Here is an 18,553-nt window from a genome sequence, read left to right as displayed (position 1 = left end):
CTACAAGCGTTTAGTTTGTATTCTTGGCAAGACAGACCCAACCTATGCCTCACACAACCTCTTGAAACGAAGTGTTGCTCAGGAGTGCTGCACAGAGCGACTTCTGAATCCCAACAAACTAGGCATTTGGATGTAGTGGAAAGCCAGAAAGGCAACAGAGGTTGCAGGAAGCTTTCCATTCACTTCCATGATGCCAGCACCAGGCTTCTTGCTTACTCTTCTTACACAACACTGTCCCTGATTTACATTCTTCCCACCCTTATTAATTCCTCTGTCAGCTCAAACCCTGCCACTATCCTACACATGGTTCCACTTTATTATATTCCCACACATCCAGGGACTCTTTCTGGGGCTGCATGGGTCTCTAATTTGGAGTCATCTGAAGCACATTTACTTTTCAACACTGTACTAATCAAAGACAACAGGTCTGGAAGCCCTTCCATGTTTCAAGCTCTGATTGCCAACAATCAGAGCAGCCCAGGGGGAAATGACTTCTCTTGTTGTGAGGAATTTGAGAGCCTCGTTGGTGGCTAAATTCCTGCTGGACTGAGGCCAGGTTAGGAAGGAACCTGGGCAACCAGGAATTCCTAACAATGGGGACAAAGCAAAGCCAGAATGAGCAATGACAGAGAGAAGACTGTTTAGAATCAAATACTAAAGCTGCCCAAAACACATCAAATTCTACACAGAAAACTAGTTAATTGTCCACAAATCTTTACTTGAATATTCATTGTGCCCATACTAGCTAAGCAGTAGGAAGAGATTGGCTAGATGTGTATTCTCCTATCAAGGTGTAGTGACAAATAATGTAATGCCATTTAAAGTAATAGGGACATTTCCTTCTTTCACATTCATATTCCAACAATCCTTCAAGGAGCTCAGTATGCTGTCTGTATAGGGTTATCCCACTGGAATTCAATCTTAAACAGGTGGGATTTAAAAATAAATATGGGACATGTCCGACAATCATCATGTTGGCCTGGACTCCTGTTAGGTATTCACATCGTTATATGAGTCTCACTTAAAACAAAATCCCAGCTCTCTGGGTGCACTTGGTCCCCTCGGCCTGCTGTAAGATGAGTAAGTGACTGATTCCTCAGGATTTCGGAGTGTTCCTCATAGGCCAATGGGACGAATAAGATAGCACTTCAGTTTTATTTATCTGTGTGATGCTGCTGAATCATCTGAGAAGTTTGAAGAAGTGTGATACGTAGTTTACCTGTATGCAGAAGGTCCCAGGTTTAGTCCTGGGCTTTACTGGATAAAAGGATCTCAGACAAAAGGGACAGAAAAAACCCCATGAAAGTCCCCAGAAAGTCATTGCCCACTGAAGTGGACAAGACAATACTGGACTAGGCAGACCAGTTGACTGAGTCAGATATGGCTGCTGCTTCATATTTCCATATGAAGTTCTTTAGTACAAGCAGTGTGCTTATGAAATGTCCATTAATTTCAATGCATGTGGGGGTAGGGAGGGAATGTGTGTCCCATCCTATAACAAAGGGGACTTTTTGTTGGTCAGAAAAGCCAAAAAGGATGGTGTGCATTGGTGAACCGATGCCACTGAATAACTTTAGCAACAAAGAGACTGAGCATTTGTTCAAGCTGTATGTTTTACAGTTTTGAAATGGGCACTCGGTAAAGTTATGAAAATATTCAAAAACTAAACATATTGCAAATTAATGCAAATTTTATTGGCATTAACAAATATGCAAATTAGCTGCCAATCTTTAGCAGTTGGTCACCTTCCAATGTGGCCCTAAGTGCCAAAAAAGATGAACACAGATTTGAGCCACATTTGCGCAGTATCAGGTCAATACTTCAAATTGGACAGTATGTCTGGTTTTTCAAGTGTAATGAGATGTGTAAGGATGGTGTGAGAGAAGAAGAAGTGAGAGTCAGAGACAGAAACACTTGACTCTTGCTCTTTGAACAGTTTACTTTCTTCAAGTTTTGTACTGGAGATTATTATAACATTCAATATTCACTGAAGATAGAAGTTTATATAAAAAATTCCTCCACACACAGACCTGAATTCATGACTTTCCCACTACTCTGTCAAAACTCTATTCATTATTAACTGAGCCAGAGGAGTAGCTACTTATTTCCTAAGTGGGTTATTTCAGTATCTACTTCATTTTGAGGCTAATGGTAAGCCCTGTTTAATTCTGCTTTCCTTGTGTGTCCTAATTACAAATCCTTGTTCTGACCTTTTGCAATGTTACTTCACTTATCTCAGTAAACCTGTAGAGATCTGATGGTGAAAGCAAGTTTAATTTGATCTTACAAACCAGCCCTTCACAAAATGAGTTTCAGCCTGATTGAATTGCTTGCTATGCCAGGTGATAGCACCAGCACAATGGTAGTATAATAACTGTGCAACAAAACACTCAAGGATGTCATACTGGTGCAAGTGTCTCAGTGTGCAACTGCACTTATTCAAGAAGTTCCATTCAAAGTCTCATGTGAAGCAGATGCAGGGAAAATGTGATGGCAACAAAATGTAAAATAAATTGCCTAATGGTCCAATCCTAATGAAATTCTGACACAGTGACTCCAGCATGGAGCTAGCACTACGCTGAATCCTGCAGGAGAATTTTGGCTGCTGGATGTCTCTTTGGAGTAAGGAGGCATTTGTCCTTTTGCCCCTGAGAAAACCCCAGCAGCCACTATGGGTCAATTTGTACCTGCATCAGCTATATTGTTGGCACAAGTCAGAGTTAATCCATTCAGGGTGACCAGGCCGAAGAAGGGGGATAGAATACAGGGCACGCCAGTGCCACCAAGCCTGCCCCCATCCAGGCACATCTCCCACTCCTGATCTGCACATCTCCCACTCCTTCGTCACCCTCTGTCTGCCCTCCCCTACCTCTGCATTGGACTTACTTGGTCTAAGAGAACCGGAAACTGGAAAATGTGAATAATGTTCAACTCAAGCCTAACAGCCAGGCTCATTAAACCTTCAGTTCCTGTTCAGGAGTGTCACAAACTCTTGCTGCCTGCGCCACCTGCAGCACTCAAAACTGGCCACCTAGAAACTGGAGAACTGTGACAGTGGTTTATCAGGAATTTCACACACATTGTCTTCCAGGAATCCGTTCAGGTGGAGTCTTTCCCACAACAGTGCAGGGTCCCTAATCTAAGAGTGGGAATTGCATACTGGGACTCAATCCCTAAAAAAGTTGATTAGGAATTAGCTTTTCACCCCAACAGTGTTCTCAATGGAATGATCGAGTGCGGTCAGAATTTTCAGGTTTCTTAACAGGAAAAGCAAAGGGCAGCTCCTCCGAACACATACCATAATCAATGACTTCATAAAACACCTTTTTAAATATGCATGAAGCTGTTTGGGTGTTTAACAGGGGAAATCTGCTCAACACCTCACAATACACACAACTTATTGGTCACACTAATCTCCATATAGGTTCCCAAAGGATAAGGTGTGGGGGATATGAAGAACAAGTGTAAACTATCAGAGAGGATTCCCTAGTCCTTTGAAAAATATTATTTTCTGTCAGTCTTACTATGTACTGAAAATACTGCAGACTACGTACTGAAAGATCCTGCTGCCCATTGAGGAAGTAGGGAGCAGCTATCTTGAAGTTGGCAGCTTGCACTGAAGCTTCTGTGCCTCTGCCCAAGGAAGCCTTTGTTAACCGTCAAGAGGGCTGAAGATCCTGACAGCCTTTGAAATGGATATGTTGGGTCAGTGAAAACAGCTGGGTGTTTTTTGTTGTTGTTTTTTAAACTGTGAGCCCTTATTTTCTTCTTTTTTCTTACAAAAAATAATAATGTAGCTATGAAAAACAGCTGCTGCTTCTCCTTTTTCTTTTTGCCTTATAGAAAAGTTTGGGGGGGAAAACACACCCCCAAACCTATTTTCACTGACCTGATGAGTCAGTTTCAAAGGCAGCTTCAATCCTTTATGGAGTTAAAAAGAGATTGTGCCGACACAGACAAGCAGCACCAGCTCAACTCAAGCGCCTCTCCGTCACTGATAACAGATAGCTGCTGATCATAGTCGGCTCTGGCAGGTTTTCTGAAATTGTTCTTCGGCTCTTCTTGTCTTTTCTCCTTCTTTGGCTTGTTGATACAAGAAATGAGAATGATGTAAAGCATCGTTTATCTCAATGGCCTGGGGGATATGCAAAAAACAGCCAGCTAATCAGATGTTAGGATAAATGGGACTAGGATTTATCAGAGGGTTGCACCAAGAAGGGGTGTCTCAATGCATATGGGAAGCTTCAAACATTATAATATGGCTGCAGTTCTGGGTACATATATTTTATGCATGCTTAAGCCTCAGTGAAACCGGCTGTACTAATATGTGCATAATTGGGCACAGGATCACAATTTTACGTGAATACTAATAGTGACTAATAATGCCACTAGTGAGTTACCTTAGAAAAGAGATATCACACTTATAAATCCAATGCTGTAGGTATGTTGGAATCCATAAAATTTCCAATTACGGAGCCAGAATTTATTGTGCACATATGGAAAATAATACTTGTAAAAGAGAGAGAGGTTTGTGCCTGGTGCTGTCAATACTGTGAAGGATGGGGTGATTATAAAGCAAATTAACAATACTTTTAAATGTGCATTCACTTATCTTTCCAATTAAATCCTTGTTAAACAACTGCACAGACAGTAATGGTACTTCTGCAAAGCATGGATCAAGACAGTTTTATTGTAATTTTTACTTTGTAACAATTAATCAAGTAGTCATTTTAGTTATTATTAAATTATTTAGTTAATAAATATTCTCATTTGGCCAACACCATTTGGCCAATGTGTGTGTGTGTATGTATGTGTGTGTGTGTATATGTATGTATGTATGTATGTATGTATGTATGTAAATAATAAATGTCATGATAAATCTATATCTTGTATGTGTGTGCTTACTGGAATTTGTACTTGAATATTGTTTTGAGCATAGTACTATTTGAGAGCAATTTCACAACTTATTATGGCAAAGAAAATCAACTACTATTTATGCTGGATGACTTTTTGCTTTATAAAAATATTGCCAATCTTCACATATTACAGTCTTCAAATTCTAATAAAATTATGTTTGCTTTTATGGGTACAATAGGCATATTGTCTCCTTCAGGTTGAAAATATGAAAGTTTGAAAAAGCAAAATCCTTTTTTTCCTCCCCTGAAAGGTGCGTGTATATACTAAAAATGCAATAATTGATCTATGGTGTGTTGTATTTTACAGTTAACATGCAAATAAGGACATTCAAAGGTCAACCGACTCTGCAAATGCCAAACATTTTGTAAACAAAGAATCTGATATGAACACAATTAAGATCTATCTTATTTTATGCATGAAGCAGCATCTGGCAACTAATGCAAATAAACACTGAAATTCCTTGGTTTTGTGCTATCTGAACATATACGTATTTAAGACAGATTTCAAATGCTTTAACAGGGCTGTGTAAATCTGAGATGCTTATACTCTTCCCAGCTTCTCAGGCAATTCAGTGCTTGTGCAGAAGAGTTTTGTGGAAATAATGGTGTCTGACTATAGTAAAGACCCACATGGTATGTGACTCATGGCCTGATCCTATCTAAGGATAATGGCAGTGAATTTCACAGATCTGCTGCTGTATGTTCTGGTTCAGTGTTGCAAAAGCTGCACCACTGTTGTGCACTTCAGGGCCACTAATGCAGACAGCTAGTGCCCTGACAGCATTCACCCAGCCCATGCCAGAGCAGATAAGGTGGAGCTGAGAGGGTTTAGGATGGGCTAAATTGGAGTGATGGGGGGGGGGGAAATCTCAGCTGCTGTGGTGCACACCAAGATCTTATCTCCCCTTTCCCAGCCTGACACACCCCCTGAGGCTCCTTGGACTTATGCTAGCTAAATAGCTGGTGTAGGTGACCCACTGACAGCCAGGTGTCTTACAGGGAGGTAAGTAAAAATGATGTCTACTTACATCTCTCAGGGCATCTGGTTGGTCCCCCACCCCACCCCACAGAATATTGTGCATGCTCCGTCGGTGCTGCTGCATTGTGCAGGCTGGTGAGGGATAGAATTGGGCTGCCTGACAATCTATTCAGATATCTCCAGTAATGCACACTAAAAATATTTTAGAGAGATTAGGGATAAGAACCAATAGAAACTATATTAAGTGGATAAATTTGGAACACATTCAACAGATACCTATCAAGTAAACCTGGACTTCAGACTGTCAATATGAACCGCAAGATGGTTCATAACAGGATAACACGATGGAGGTGATGATAATGCCTTAAACCAGTGGTTCTCAAACTTTTCACTCCGGGACCCACTTTTTATAATCAGAATCTGTCAAGACCCACCAGAAGTGATGTCATTACCAGAAGTGACATCATCAAGCAGGAAAATGTTCATCAATCCTATCCACACAATCCTATCCACACTTACCCAGGAGTAAGTCCCACTTACTATCATTATTAAAAGCATATACATAGTACCCTCTGAAAGTACAGATCTGTAACATTTCCCCAAATGCAGTCACATACCATGGTAGCATCAAGTTGAATATATTAAAAATAAAATATTGAAACGGATGGGGACATACCTGAAATTGGCTCGTGAGCAACCTAGTGGGTCCCGACCCACAGTTTGAGAAACACTATCTTAAACAAACCCTAGCAGAGGGTAATGTAACAGAGGTTTCACTATGTGTTTGGTTGTCTCCAACATACAAGAGTATCTCTCATATGCATCACTTCTATCTCTCATTTCCCAGTTTCTCATCTCCAATATCAGATAACCAAAAGGTTAGTGATCACAGAGTAGGTTTCTAATTGGGCCAATCATATGAACATTATTATCTAGATCAGGGGTGGGCAAACTTTCAGCTTTAGGGTTCCTGGACCTTTAACTATTGTGTAGGAGAGAGAATTTCAGTAGGTGCAGCTTCTCATCTGAGAGATGACAAGCTGCACCTGCTGAAATTCTCTCTCCTATACAGTTGTTAAGGGTCCAGGATCCCTAAAGCTGAAAGTTTGCCCACCCCTGATTTAGATTACCCTAACAATTTCTCCAGGGGAGGGGGGCACAGATGTTAACATCCATAGGCACTGTCATTGAATCACTTTTGATTTTCAACAGTTTTCAAAAGATATAAAAAAATTGAATGTTATTGTCTCAAAAAACCTTCACAACTTTTGGTTATTTGAATCAACGTGGCTGACAAAGTAATGACTTAAGAACTTTCTACAGGGCTGAAAGATATTATAGTTTGGGCCTCTGATGATCATGGTGTTTTCAGCATTTGATAGGAAAAAATAAATGAGAGATAAAAGATAAATTTGTCACCCAGAAGCCAAAAAGGTGCAGTATCAATGACCTTCTTCTATACAGTACAAACACAAAACCTCGGGCACTGGAATGAAGTATATGAGGCAGGTGATTCTGCTGTGGCCATTGTTGACAAGTATAATTGATAATAAAAGATCCAGTGAGAGAAAGAAATATGATTCAACTGATTTTTTTGTATTAGAAAGTGATGTCCTTGATATCTGATGGCACTTTCTAAAATGCATAACAATAAAGGCTAGCAATGGTAGATCTTTATTTCCCTCCTGCCCTGGTTGTCCTTCATTCATTTTCTGATCCTGTTGATAATGTTCATAGCACAAAGATAGGGGCTAGTGGTAATGCTCCGGTCTCATGTTCATTCTTTTTTCTTTTAAAAAAAAGCAACACCTTTAAAAATACTATGGAATACTGTACGAGTTTTCCACACAATGCTAAAAATGTGAAACTGTGCTTCAAGATTCCAACTGTAATGAAATGAAAAGTCTAAATTTATGTCTGTTATACACTCCACATAGCAGGAGTTTCAACATAAGAGTCATACATGGCCAAATGGCAATGTAGAAATGAACATTCAAGTCGTTTGATCATGTTCGGGTTGATGATCTGTTCAATTTGGAACATTTAAAATGCGTTTGTCATGCAGTGTTAGCTAATGCTGATTGCTGAACAGTACTAATAGAAGTAACAAAAGTGAACAAAAGAAAAATGAAACAAAGTAAATAAAAATTTTATATTTTAGAGCTTTCCATTCAAGTACAATCAGGGAGAAATAGACACAACACCGTATGACTTTAAAGTATTTTCAAAATGAAACAGCAATATTTGGAAGCCTCTGGAGCAGCAATATTTTGTCCTCTTCAGTGGCCACAATGCCACAGGTGCAGTAATAGCTCATATACCCCCAATAAGCATGACAGACATACTGGTGTTAAAAGACAGAGGCTGGACCACCTAATTTCAGATAACATAAAATATACACACCTGCGTCAGCTCCTCCCCCCCCCCCCCAGTGTGTGGCCATCTAAATTGTCAGTGGGATGACTATATATTCCCCAAGGGATGGGCATGATCACCCTGATTCAAAGCTGCAATATGGCACTTGGACAGTTTGAGCTTCTCACTGCCAACCTATAAGGGTCAAAGCAGCTGGCCTGCACAGGTGTAACTCAAGCTGGAAAGTATGTGAGGTGGCCTTTGCAATCAGATGGTTCACCAACCACCTCCTAGAGCCAGCAAACATCTGAGGAATGGCACTGGCTCATGCACTGACCTTGTGGACCTCAGGGCACACACCAAGAATCCTATTCCTCTCTCCTGGGCGAGGTGGAATGTGGGAGAGTGGGGCATGATGGAGGCAAGAGGGAAGGTGTTCTGTCCGTCACAATCTACACCTGTATGATATTTCCCTCTTTGCCTCCCAACAGATACCCTTTCTCTCAATGAACTTGTGCCAGCTCAAGGGCTCGGCGCAGGTCAGAGAAGATCCATTGGCGAGTGGGAAGCTTACCCAGAGGTATGGCAAAATATTTTTCCCTTACATTCCCCAAGCTTCCCAATCTGCTCCCCCCCCCCCCCGAAGATGCAATGCAAGCCCTTTGGCCTGGCTGCACTGGCAGAGGGGAAGGATAGGGCTACTAGTGTCATCTTTGACTGTTTAGGTGTGAATGTGTGAGAAATGACCTGCGCAGAGGTATTATGATTATTTCTGCCAGATATTCCATCCAGGTGAGTTTTTGGCATTGAGAAGAGGGCTTAGAAGATCACATTTTTAGTCCCTGTCTCCTAATCTGAGCTGCTTCATTCCAACCTCTTCACCACAATTTCACAAAAGAAAGTTGTGAATGATTCTTTCATGCTCCTTTTTGGCCAACTGGCACAGAGGAGGCAAAAAAGGAGTTCAAATCATATTCTGCTCCTTCCAGTGCTCCAACAAGGAAATGGAAGATTGGCCTACATGAGCAAATATAGGTCCAAACTTGTTATACACGGATTTGACTCAACATGAATGGCCACTGCAAATGAGAAGGAATGTGCTGAATGAGAAGGGGCAAAAATGCATCCCTTTAAAAAAAATGCATCCCTTTAAATGCATCGCATTTTCTAAAAACTGCTTTTCTTAGTGTTGTAAGGAGACAGTCATGCAAGCGATCATTACATTCTTCAGCTAAGCCAGGAAAAGGCAGGGAGTCCTTTGCATTTCTAATTGCTGACTGCCTCTCTATAACAGTAAGAAAAGCTGTTTTTAAACCACAATTGAAAAGGGATGTACTTTTTTTTTTTTTAACTGCTTTTATTTAACACATTTTATGGTATCAACAGGGAGTCCCAGAATCAAACCCCTGGGGATGTCAAAGCACTACCTTACTCCATTAGGAGCAATGGAGGCACAAGAAACCTGGAAGTGGGTCTTTAAATCTATTTTTGCACTTTTTTTATCCACCAATTTTTTTTTCCACCAGGGGTTCCAGAACACAACTCCAGTGGATAAACAAGGAACAACCTGTAATGATAAATGATAATGATAATGGGCAGGAGGTCAGGTCTAGAGGGCAGAGCCTCCGTTAGCCTGAAGATAACATCAGAAGGTCGTCAGTTCGAGGACACCGGCAGCTCCCTGAACGGCTGAGAATTGCGAGAACTTGAAGCAGCTGACAAGCCCAGCTGAGTGATTCCACCTGCTCTTGGTGTGAGCGTCTTGGCTGCCCTCCATGTGAGAGATGGAGCTGCTTGTCAGCCTGTGTGGGAGAACTGGAGGCCAGAAGTGAGACCAAACCAGGAAGATCCATTCTGAAATGTGGTTGGTTCTTGAAAGAAAGAACCTCTATAATTGTAAAAATCCCCTCGAGGGATTTAGAAACGCCTGCCTATGTAAACCGCCTTGAATAAAGTCAGAGGAGTAATCCGATGACCAGAAAGGCGGTATATAAATACCTAGTTGTTATTATTATTATAAAGAGGACAAAAAAATTTCTTCCGTTTTCTTGACCTAGTAAAATAGTCTAATAGGTATTTGCTACTCTGGAACTGACATACATTTCCAAAAGAGATAAAACAGAACAAAAAGATCCAGCTTCTAAACTGCCCCACAAATTAATGGGTTTGGCTGGTGGATTTGCATGAGGAAAGAAGGTGAAGAAGGAAATGTGCATTAAGAGATGACTGATCAAGTTGCTTGGTCTCTCCCACAGAACTTTAAAGCAGCATTGAGAATAGAGAATGAACATCTGAAGCAGTACTTCTGGGAACAGGGAAAAGTGCTATCTGACTAGAGTTTGCCTGGTGAAATAAGAGCTTTGACCGACTTTTTTTTAAGTTTTTGAATGACTTTACTGACTTGGTGGCTTGGGATGGATTTGGCAGTTCAGTTTTATACAGAGATGTAGGACTTGGTTCATCCCTGGTGTAATGCCATCAAACTCAAAGTGATGAAATCCTTTGCATACATTTGATGACAAGTTCACAGAAATGTTTTAAATAGACTTCAGTGGAGTTACATTGGGGAAGAATTTGATCCTTTCTCGGATTCTTTCCATCTAATTTCAAATGTCTTGCAATTGCACTCACATTTTGAAACTATTTTTTGGAAAGAAATGTGCGATATGAATCTCACAACTAGGACATGTCACAGAATAGGATAGAACACAGAACACCTAACTAAAACACAAAAAAGGGAAGACAAGTAGGCAGCAGTAAGAATACAGTTCCACAGTACTTGACATACCCAAGTACAGTGCAAAGACAAATAGTTTCAAGTATATAAAATACAATTTGTGATTGCAAAAGCCTAAAAGAAGAAATGTCTTATTACAGCCACTGCCATGCATCCACTAAACTGATGTGTTAGAACACAGACAACTAGTATAGGTGAGTTACAATGCGTGGCTGAGATTCTCAAACTAGGGAGTTGCCATGCTCCAGCTTGAGAAGCCCTACCTCTGGCTCCTTATGGAGCAGAGGAAGGGGAAGGCAGCCATGTGGGGATGGAAGCGGGAATCACACCACTGTGGGGATGGAAGAGGGGATTTAACTTACCCACCTGCCTCTGGGCGGTTTGGGGAGCCTTTCAGAGCCCTCCGCAGGGCTCCCCAAGTTTTGGAAAATGCAAAAATCATTATTGCGGTCCACTTTGGGTTTCACAATCGCAAACCGGAAGTAGGTGGCAATAACAATTTTTACAATTTCCAAGGCTTGGGAAGCCCTACAGAAGGTTCTGCAGGGTTCCCCACATCCCCTGGGACCCTGGCGTGATGGTGGGTAAGATTAAACTCCCCTTCCATTCTCAGCAGCAGAGCGATCCTGGGGATTGTGTTGCTGTCTTCCTCCCTCCCCCACAAAGACTTACTCTGGTTCCTAAGCTTTTGGTTCCAAGGAGTTTGGAACGGCTGATGTATAGTAATGTGCTAGCATGGCAGATGTCATGATGTAAACTGAAATGCAAGTCCAACAGAAGTCAAGGCATTGACCTTTCAGTTACAGGGCTGTGAGATTTGTGGCTATTGTATCACTGCCATTCTTCCTTACAATAAACAGGGACCTCCAAATGAATGCTTGAGGAATATGTGGGACTGCTGAACTCCCATCAAGAATTACTCACACAGCACACTTTTTGTGAGAACAGGAACATCTATTTACAGCGCAATCCTCACTATGAGTTAGGTTGGCACAAGTCCCTTGCACCCCAACGTGCTGTAAAGCACGTTTGCACCTCCTCTAGAGCAAGCTGTGCCAGCACACAGAGGTACCCTGGCACATGGAGGCTGTATCCAGCCTCCGTGGCGGCTTGCTAGGCAAGCCTTGTGTCAGCCAAGCTTGGCCGATGTAAGGCTCTGGGGTGGGTGGGGAGGAGGTGGGAGGGAGGTGTTTCAGGGCAGGGGGAGGGCAAGCAGCGGGCAGCCCCGGTTGCAAGCAGGTGGGAAGGGGTTCTGGCTGTTATGCTAGATCCCAACTCCTGCTCCCGAGCAGCACAGAGCGGCTTCAAGTCACTCCTCTCTCCTCGAACTTGCGCCACCTCCTGAGGTGGTGCAAGTCTGAGGAGACCCATGGGGCTGCAGTGGCTTACCCAGGGGTAAGGCAAGAGTTTCCCCTTACCTTCGGCTGAGCCATTGTGAAGCCCTACCTCGTGCTGGATAAAGTGCAAGCCTCCCGGCTTGCCTGTTCCAGCGCAAGATAGGATTGTGCCCTTAGATTCACATTTAGATACAGGAGTCTACATTAAAAGAGTTTGTCTTCCATGATGGTTTGTACAATCATGAGAGCTGTTTTGAGCTTTTGCACATGCAAATCATAGCAGCTATTATATTCCTAAGATCTTCCCAGTCTGGCCTGTGAAAAAGTGGAGGAGAGAGAGAAGAAGAGACAACAGAAGTGACATCTCCTTCTTGATCACTCTCCCAGTGATTGGGGCAGGATTCAAGCAGTTACCCCTACCTCCTACTCCAGTTCTGCCACTGTGTTCCTTGGCAGAAACTTTAGATAAAGAGCTAATTACCCCATATTTTTCCCACTTGCTCTCTAAGAAGAATGAACAACAGCCCAATCCCATGGGTCACAGTGCTGGCACAACAAGCATTCCACCAGAACTAGCTGCTTTATGGCTGTTGCAAAAGCACTTCTAGAAGTACACATAGTAGTGTGCTGCTGAAGCGTCAGCGGGAAGGCTGGTGGAGCCTTCCCACATGTGTTGGGGGATCACTGGGCAATCACTGAGGCAGATAAGACAGTGGGAGAGGAAAGGTAAGATACTGGGTGGGGGAGGGCAGAATAGGGCATGGGAGGGTTGAACAGGGCTGCAAATCCTGGCCACCATCCCAGACTTAATCCTGCAGCAGGGGTGGATTTGTGCCAGACAATTCTCTAGGACAGGTCTGAGTAGACCCCCCCCCCATGCTGTGGAAGCTTAGCCTTGGATAAGGGAATGAATTAACTGTGACTCCCCCCTCCCCTGGGGCCATTTTGCTGTTATTGCATTGATGGGGAGGGCAGATAAAAAGGATTGGGCTATGAGAAGAGAGTGGGGCAGTAGCGGGCTGGAGGAGACGGCAAGTGGGGCATCCTATGCCAGTTCACTTCCTCCCCAGCCCTCTGCTCAAAGCAGGCACTTCAGCTCTCCTGATGAGTGCACCACCACTGCTTATGAACTGATGCTGGCTTTATATAGATATAGATTTCGGCTGCAATCCTAACCACACTTTCCTGAGAGTAAGCCCCACTGAACAAAATAGGACTTACTTCTGAGTAGATCAGGTTAGGACTGTGCCCCTGAAGCCCCTGGATCATGGGATGGGTGTTCATCCATATCCGTGGTTTCAGGTATCATGGGGGGTTCCAGAATGGAACCCCTGCAGATAAGGGGGCATGCCTTAAGCTTGTTTGTATCCATCATTACAGCATTCCCATGAGCCTTTATTTCAGATTTCCTTTTCAAAAAAAATGTTCTTTGATTTCTTCTTCTATGCCTCTTTAGCGTTAAGTTACATTTTATGTGGAATGTACATATGAACAGGCACATTTTTCTCCATTTACTAACAACCCATTTCACACACACACCCCCACTGGTGCAGCTGTCCCAAAAAGGGGTGTGCTGTATCCAGTGGGAGACTGGGATGCAAATTCCTTTACACCTCTGTAAACCTCCCACACTGCAATGGGTCTCCTCAGATCTGTGCTACTGGTTTCTCTAGCAAAAATTCAAGGGGGGGGGGGTAGAGGAGGCTTCAGGAAAGGGTGATAGGATCCGGCATGTGCCACTGTCACTGGATTTACTCCTGCAGCAGCCTCCCCATCCCCTTACATCCTCTCCCAGTTTTGCCCGTTACTCCCCTACTCTACCCTCCCCACCCTTCTGACCTCTCCTGCTGGCTTATGTGCTCCAGTGGGTAGCAGGAGAGCCAATGACATGTGTGGGAAGGCTCTGCCCCCCCCCCCGACCTGTGTCAGGACAGCACACTGCTTGATATGATGGCCTTTCCTTTGCTGCTGCTTCTGCTTCACAGACGTGAAACAGCAAGCGGCAGAGGGAGCTCACAGCTTGCACAAGAGGTCAAACAGTCATCCCTTGCGCTGAGAGTAGTCATGCTGAGCAAGTGTGGGGGTCCCTAAGGACTGCAAATGGCCCCCAGGCAGGGGTTTGGGCACCCCTGCTTTAGAACAATAAATGCAGAATCCCTGGGCCATCTCAAGCATCCCTTATAACATGCAGTTTGGCCCTTAGTGAATTCTTTCTATCACATGATACTGAATTTTCAACATCTTTTTGAAAATCCATAATTGGTCCACTATTTAGTCTCAAACATTAATTTTCCACTCCTTTTGCCTTTCTTTTCTTTGTTGTCCATCTTGTTTTCTTTATAGCACTACCTTTCCTTCCTCTCCCAACTCCTTCTTTGGTTGCAGAAGTATCTGCACAATATTCTCTCTCTCTCCTGCAAAATGCCACTCATCATCCTGTGCCACTGATGTACCACAGCTTCTGAAATCCATTGTATTGTCATTTCAGACAGATAAGCACTAAACAAAACATTACCAGGGTGAAGGAATCACTTACCCTGATTGACAACAAATCGTAACTTCTGTATCGTTGCCAGATTGCCACTGACTCTGTATATTCCATCAACATCCAGACCTGAAAAAGGAAAATATATTTCATATTGGTTTGTGTAAGATACTTAAGATGGCTGTCAGGAAAATATAAATGTCCTAACAAATATAGAGAAATATATACTTCAGTGAACTTCTTGGTGGAGCAAAGTCACATGATACCTTTGCTGTTTGATTTTTGTTTGAAAGAAAAAAATAATTTTTCTGGGAATCAGTAATTGCTTGAAGGTGTGGAGCTTACTAATGCACACAAGGTTCCTCCAAGTCTAAATGGGGGGCGGCGGCGGGGGTGTTCTTGTGATCTTGTGTGGATTTTCAACATAATGAATAATGAAGTCCATAGCAATCACATGTCCACATTCCAGCACACTTGGAGTTCTGGGTTGGAGTTCTGCAGCATCAATTATTAATTTTTTTTTATTTCCACATCTATGAGCTGATGCAGATATAATGGTCAGAAGCGGGACATGGGATCAACTGCTCCCCTGCAGTCTCCCCCAGAGCAAATTCTGCATCAAATCATGGCCAACCATACTGAAAGCTAATTGGTTCTTTTTTAGCTTGCTAGCCAACGGTACACCTTGTTCCAAAAGCTGGTTATGTGGGGTTTAATGTTAACTACTGTTAAAAAAAAATCACTGCTAAGGAATTATTTTGCAGTTAAGACACGCAGACAATTTACTTAGGGTAGGGTGAAGCTGTGTGGACCACACAATAGAAGACATTTCCTCTGCAGAACAAACATGGCCAAAACCTGCACACTTCTCATACTAATTTGCCTCTGTTCTGGACTATGTGGTTAGATCACTGCATCTCAAGATATCTAAAATGAACCAGTATGACTGACGATGATAATGATTGTCTAAAATTAGTAGTTCTTCATAAACTTTCACTAAAGTGAACACAAAGCATGATGGTAATCTGAAGGATATTTTATCTTAGAGAAGAATCTTGAAGACATGAACAAACCTAGCCTACACAAAATGGCAGAAAAAGTTCGATATACTACCCCAATTACAACGCACACATGCCACAAGCTTTCTGCTTTAAATACTTTGAAAGTCAAGCCAAACCAAACCAATATAAATTGGTGGATTTGGACATCCTTTTTACGACCACATTATCCCAGCGGCTTTGAAACTACTTATTTTGGAAATACATTTAGGCCGTCTGTGTGTATGCGCCTGTGCGCATGTGTGACTATGTGCATATTTTTTTAAGAGCTGTTCTTTCTTTAACATTACTCTGCTCTGAGCTTCTGAACAGTTTTCAAAGAAAACAATTTCAACTTCTAAGAGCACCTTTATCAAGAACGAAAACATCTCTATTCAACTGTCAGTGCTTCTTCATGGTCGGCTTCAAATATTTAGAAGAAGGGGAAAAAAAGATAAAACAGAAGGATTTTCAAAGTTTCCTATGTGGGGACGGCATTAACATTTAGTAGTAAAGACCACTCTGGAACAACACATATTCACTGCAATAAAATCTGACTCCTAGTTGAGTGTAGGCTGACCTTCTTATGTTTCAAACTGGTGTTTATCATTGAGACAGATCATGGGCTTTCCCCTAGAGCATATCAGTATTTTCTCCTCCCTTTTTTTTTGTTTGAAGGAGCTTAGAATAAAATGGACACAAAATCAGGACTCATAATCCAAATGGTGTTCAAAAACTCAGTCAAGAAAAATGCAGCTGTTGCAACTCATTCCCACCATAAATCTTATAAGCTTCCCGGCTTATATTTTGGAAAGGAATTAAATAGTTTTTGCTTTTTTTCCAGTATATGAGCCATATTTAGCGATGCCCTTATTAAATACAATTGACTGAAGGCAAATTTTCTACCTGAAGGGAAACCTAATCTATTTGCTGAGGAATGTCTGTACATCTGATGTGGAACCCCTGTGCATTGCTGAGGATTCTGGGATATATTTTTGGACACTACTCCATTCACATGGGGCAACAACTAGAGTGTTGAACATAAGAGGCTGCCTTATGCTGAAACTACCATTGACCTATTTAGCTCACCATTGTCTACACCAGGTGCGTCAAACATAAGGGATGTAGCTCTCCAGAAGTCCCCATGATAATTGGGTTCTCCCAACACTGTTCTTTAAAGAGCACTGCTACTGCCAATGTTCCGGAAGAGAAAGACAGAAGGAGGCTGCAGACAGCAAGGAACACTATGTGGGGAGGGAAAGACCAAGAGAGGCGAGAAAGGGAGATGCCGTTGAGGTGCTGGGAGAGCCCAATTATCACATAGGCTGTTGTTTTAACAATGCCACTTCTGCTTAAGCATCACTTTGCAGGCTACCTTTCATCTGCTGCGGAAGAAGCAACACTGCTAAAAGGTAAGCCCAAGTATATGAGCAAGATTTGCACATTTTCTCTGAGTTTCGATGTGAAAACAAAGTGCTTACTTTTTAATCATTATCTGCAAAATGACATCACTTCCTGTTTAATGATACCACTTCTGGACCTCAGCAACCGCCATAAATAAAATGTGTTTGACACCTCTGGTCGACACTGAGGGTCAAACTAAAAGTCACATATAATGCATTTTTTGGTTGCTTGATTTCTGGTTTATTTGCCTAAAATAGCATGCCGTGGTTGTGTGTGTGTCACTGAAATGCAGCAAAACTATAATGGGGGTAGTGGGCCTTTAATACTATGCCTCTGCGGTTATTCCAGTTGGGATTCTACCTCACCCATGCACTGTCTTCAGAAGAAAACAAGTTTCCACCAGCTTTCAATGGCAACTATAATACAGAGGCAAAGAGAATGAGAGGCAAATCAAAACTTTTGCCAGATTATATCCTGTATCTGTTATGATTTCTCACCAGGTGGCCTTAGGAAAGGAGCTACTCCTCAGCATCAACTTACTAGCTGTAGTGAGGAGATAGTAATAGTAACCTTACAGGGTTGCTTTAAGGATATCATCAAGGTAATTTATGCATTCTCCAAAAGCTCTATAAACATGTAACGTATTATTATTTTTCACTAACAGCGGACTACAGAACATGCCCACTTATATGCCAGTGCATCAGTGAAGCAAATTTTAGGATTTGACTACAATTTTTTTTAATGAACATTTTATAACAATGCATAAATTTAGAGTAGGGGTAGGATTACACAATGGCTAAAAGACAGGCAGCCCAAATCCAGCACAAACTCCCCTTCACAGGTACAGTGGCAGTAGTGTGGCTTGTCCTACATCTTGCGGGGGAATTTTGCATGTTCCCTGAGGTAAGGGCACTTGCCTCTGCCAGCACATCGGGTCAACTCAGACCCATGCCACGCTGGCACAAATCTGAGTGGATCCATGTCAGCAGATCAGGCCCCCTCCCCCAGGAAAGGGGACAGTATATGGTGCACACTGGGACCGCCAATTCCGGCCTGCTCCTGGGCCTGGTCTGCCCAACCCCATCGCTGCCTTCCTCTGCCCTTTCACCTCTTCACCCTCCTCTGCTCTTCCCCAGCCCTACACTGTCTGGCAGGGAACTTACCTGCTCTGGTGTGCACTGGCAGATGACATAAGACTTCCCTCTGGTGGGACTAGAAACTGTGCTGTCACAATGTGCTTTACAGCATGTTTGCGACTGCCTGAGCTAGCGAATTTCATGCTCCTCTGGTGCAGAAGTGGGGT

General features: G+C 42.6%; 1 protein-coding gene across 1 annotated transcript in view; it reads right to left on the bottom strand.

Moving 5' to 3' along the window:
* Positions 1 to 18,553, bottom strand: part of ARHGAP15 (Rho GTPase activating protein 15) — a 464,537-nt gene that overhangs the window by 129,143 nt on the left and 316,841 nt on the right. Inside the window, exon 11 of the mRNA XM_066633052.1 lies at positions 14,861 to 14,938. Within this exon, the coding sequence (XP_066489149.1) occupies positions 14,861 to 14,938 (78 nt within the window). The remainder of the gene's footprint in view (positions 1 to 14,860; positions 14,939 to 18,553) is intronic.

This window comes from Tiliqua scincoides, chromosome 1 (genome assembly GCF_035046505.1).
Source record: "Tiliqua scincoides isolate rTilSci1 chromosome 1, rTilSci1.hap2, whole genome shotgun sequence".
Lineage (NCBI taxonomy): Eukaryota > Metazoa > Chordata > Lepidosauria > Squamata > Scincidae > Tiliqua > Tiliqua scincoides.
The sequence above is the reverse complement of the archived record's forward strand: the minus strand, read 5'-3'. Positions and strand labels throughout refer to the sequence as shown.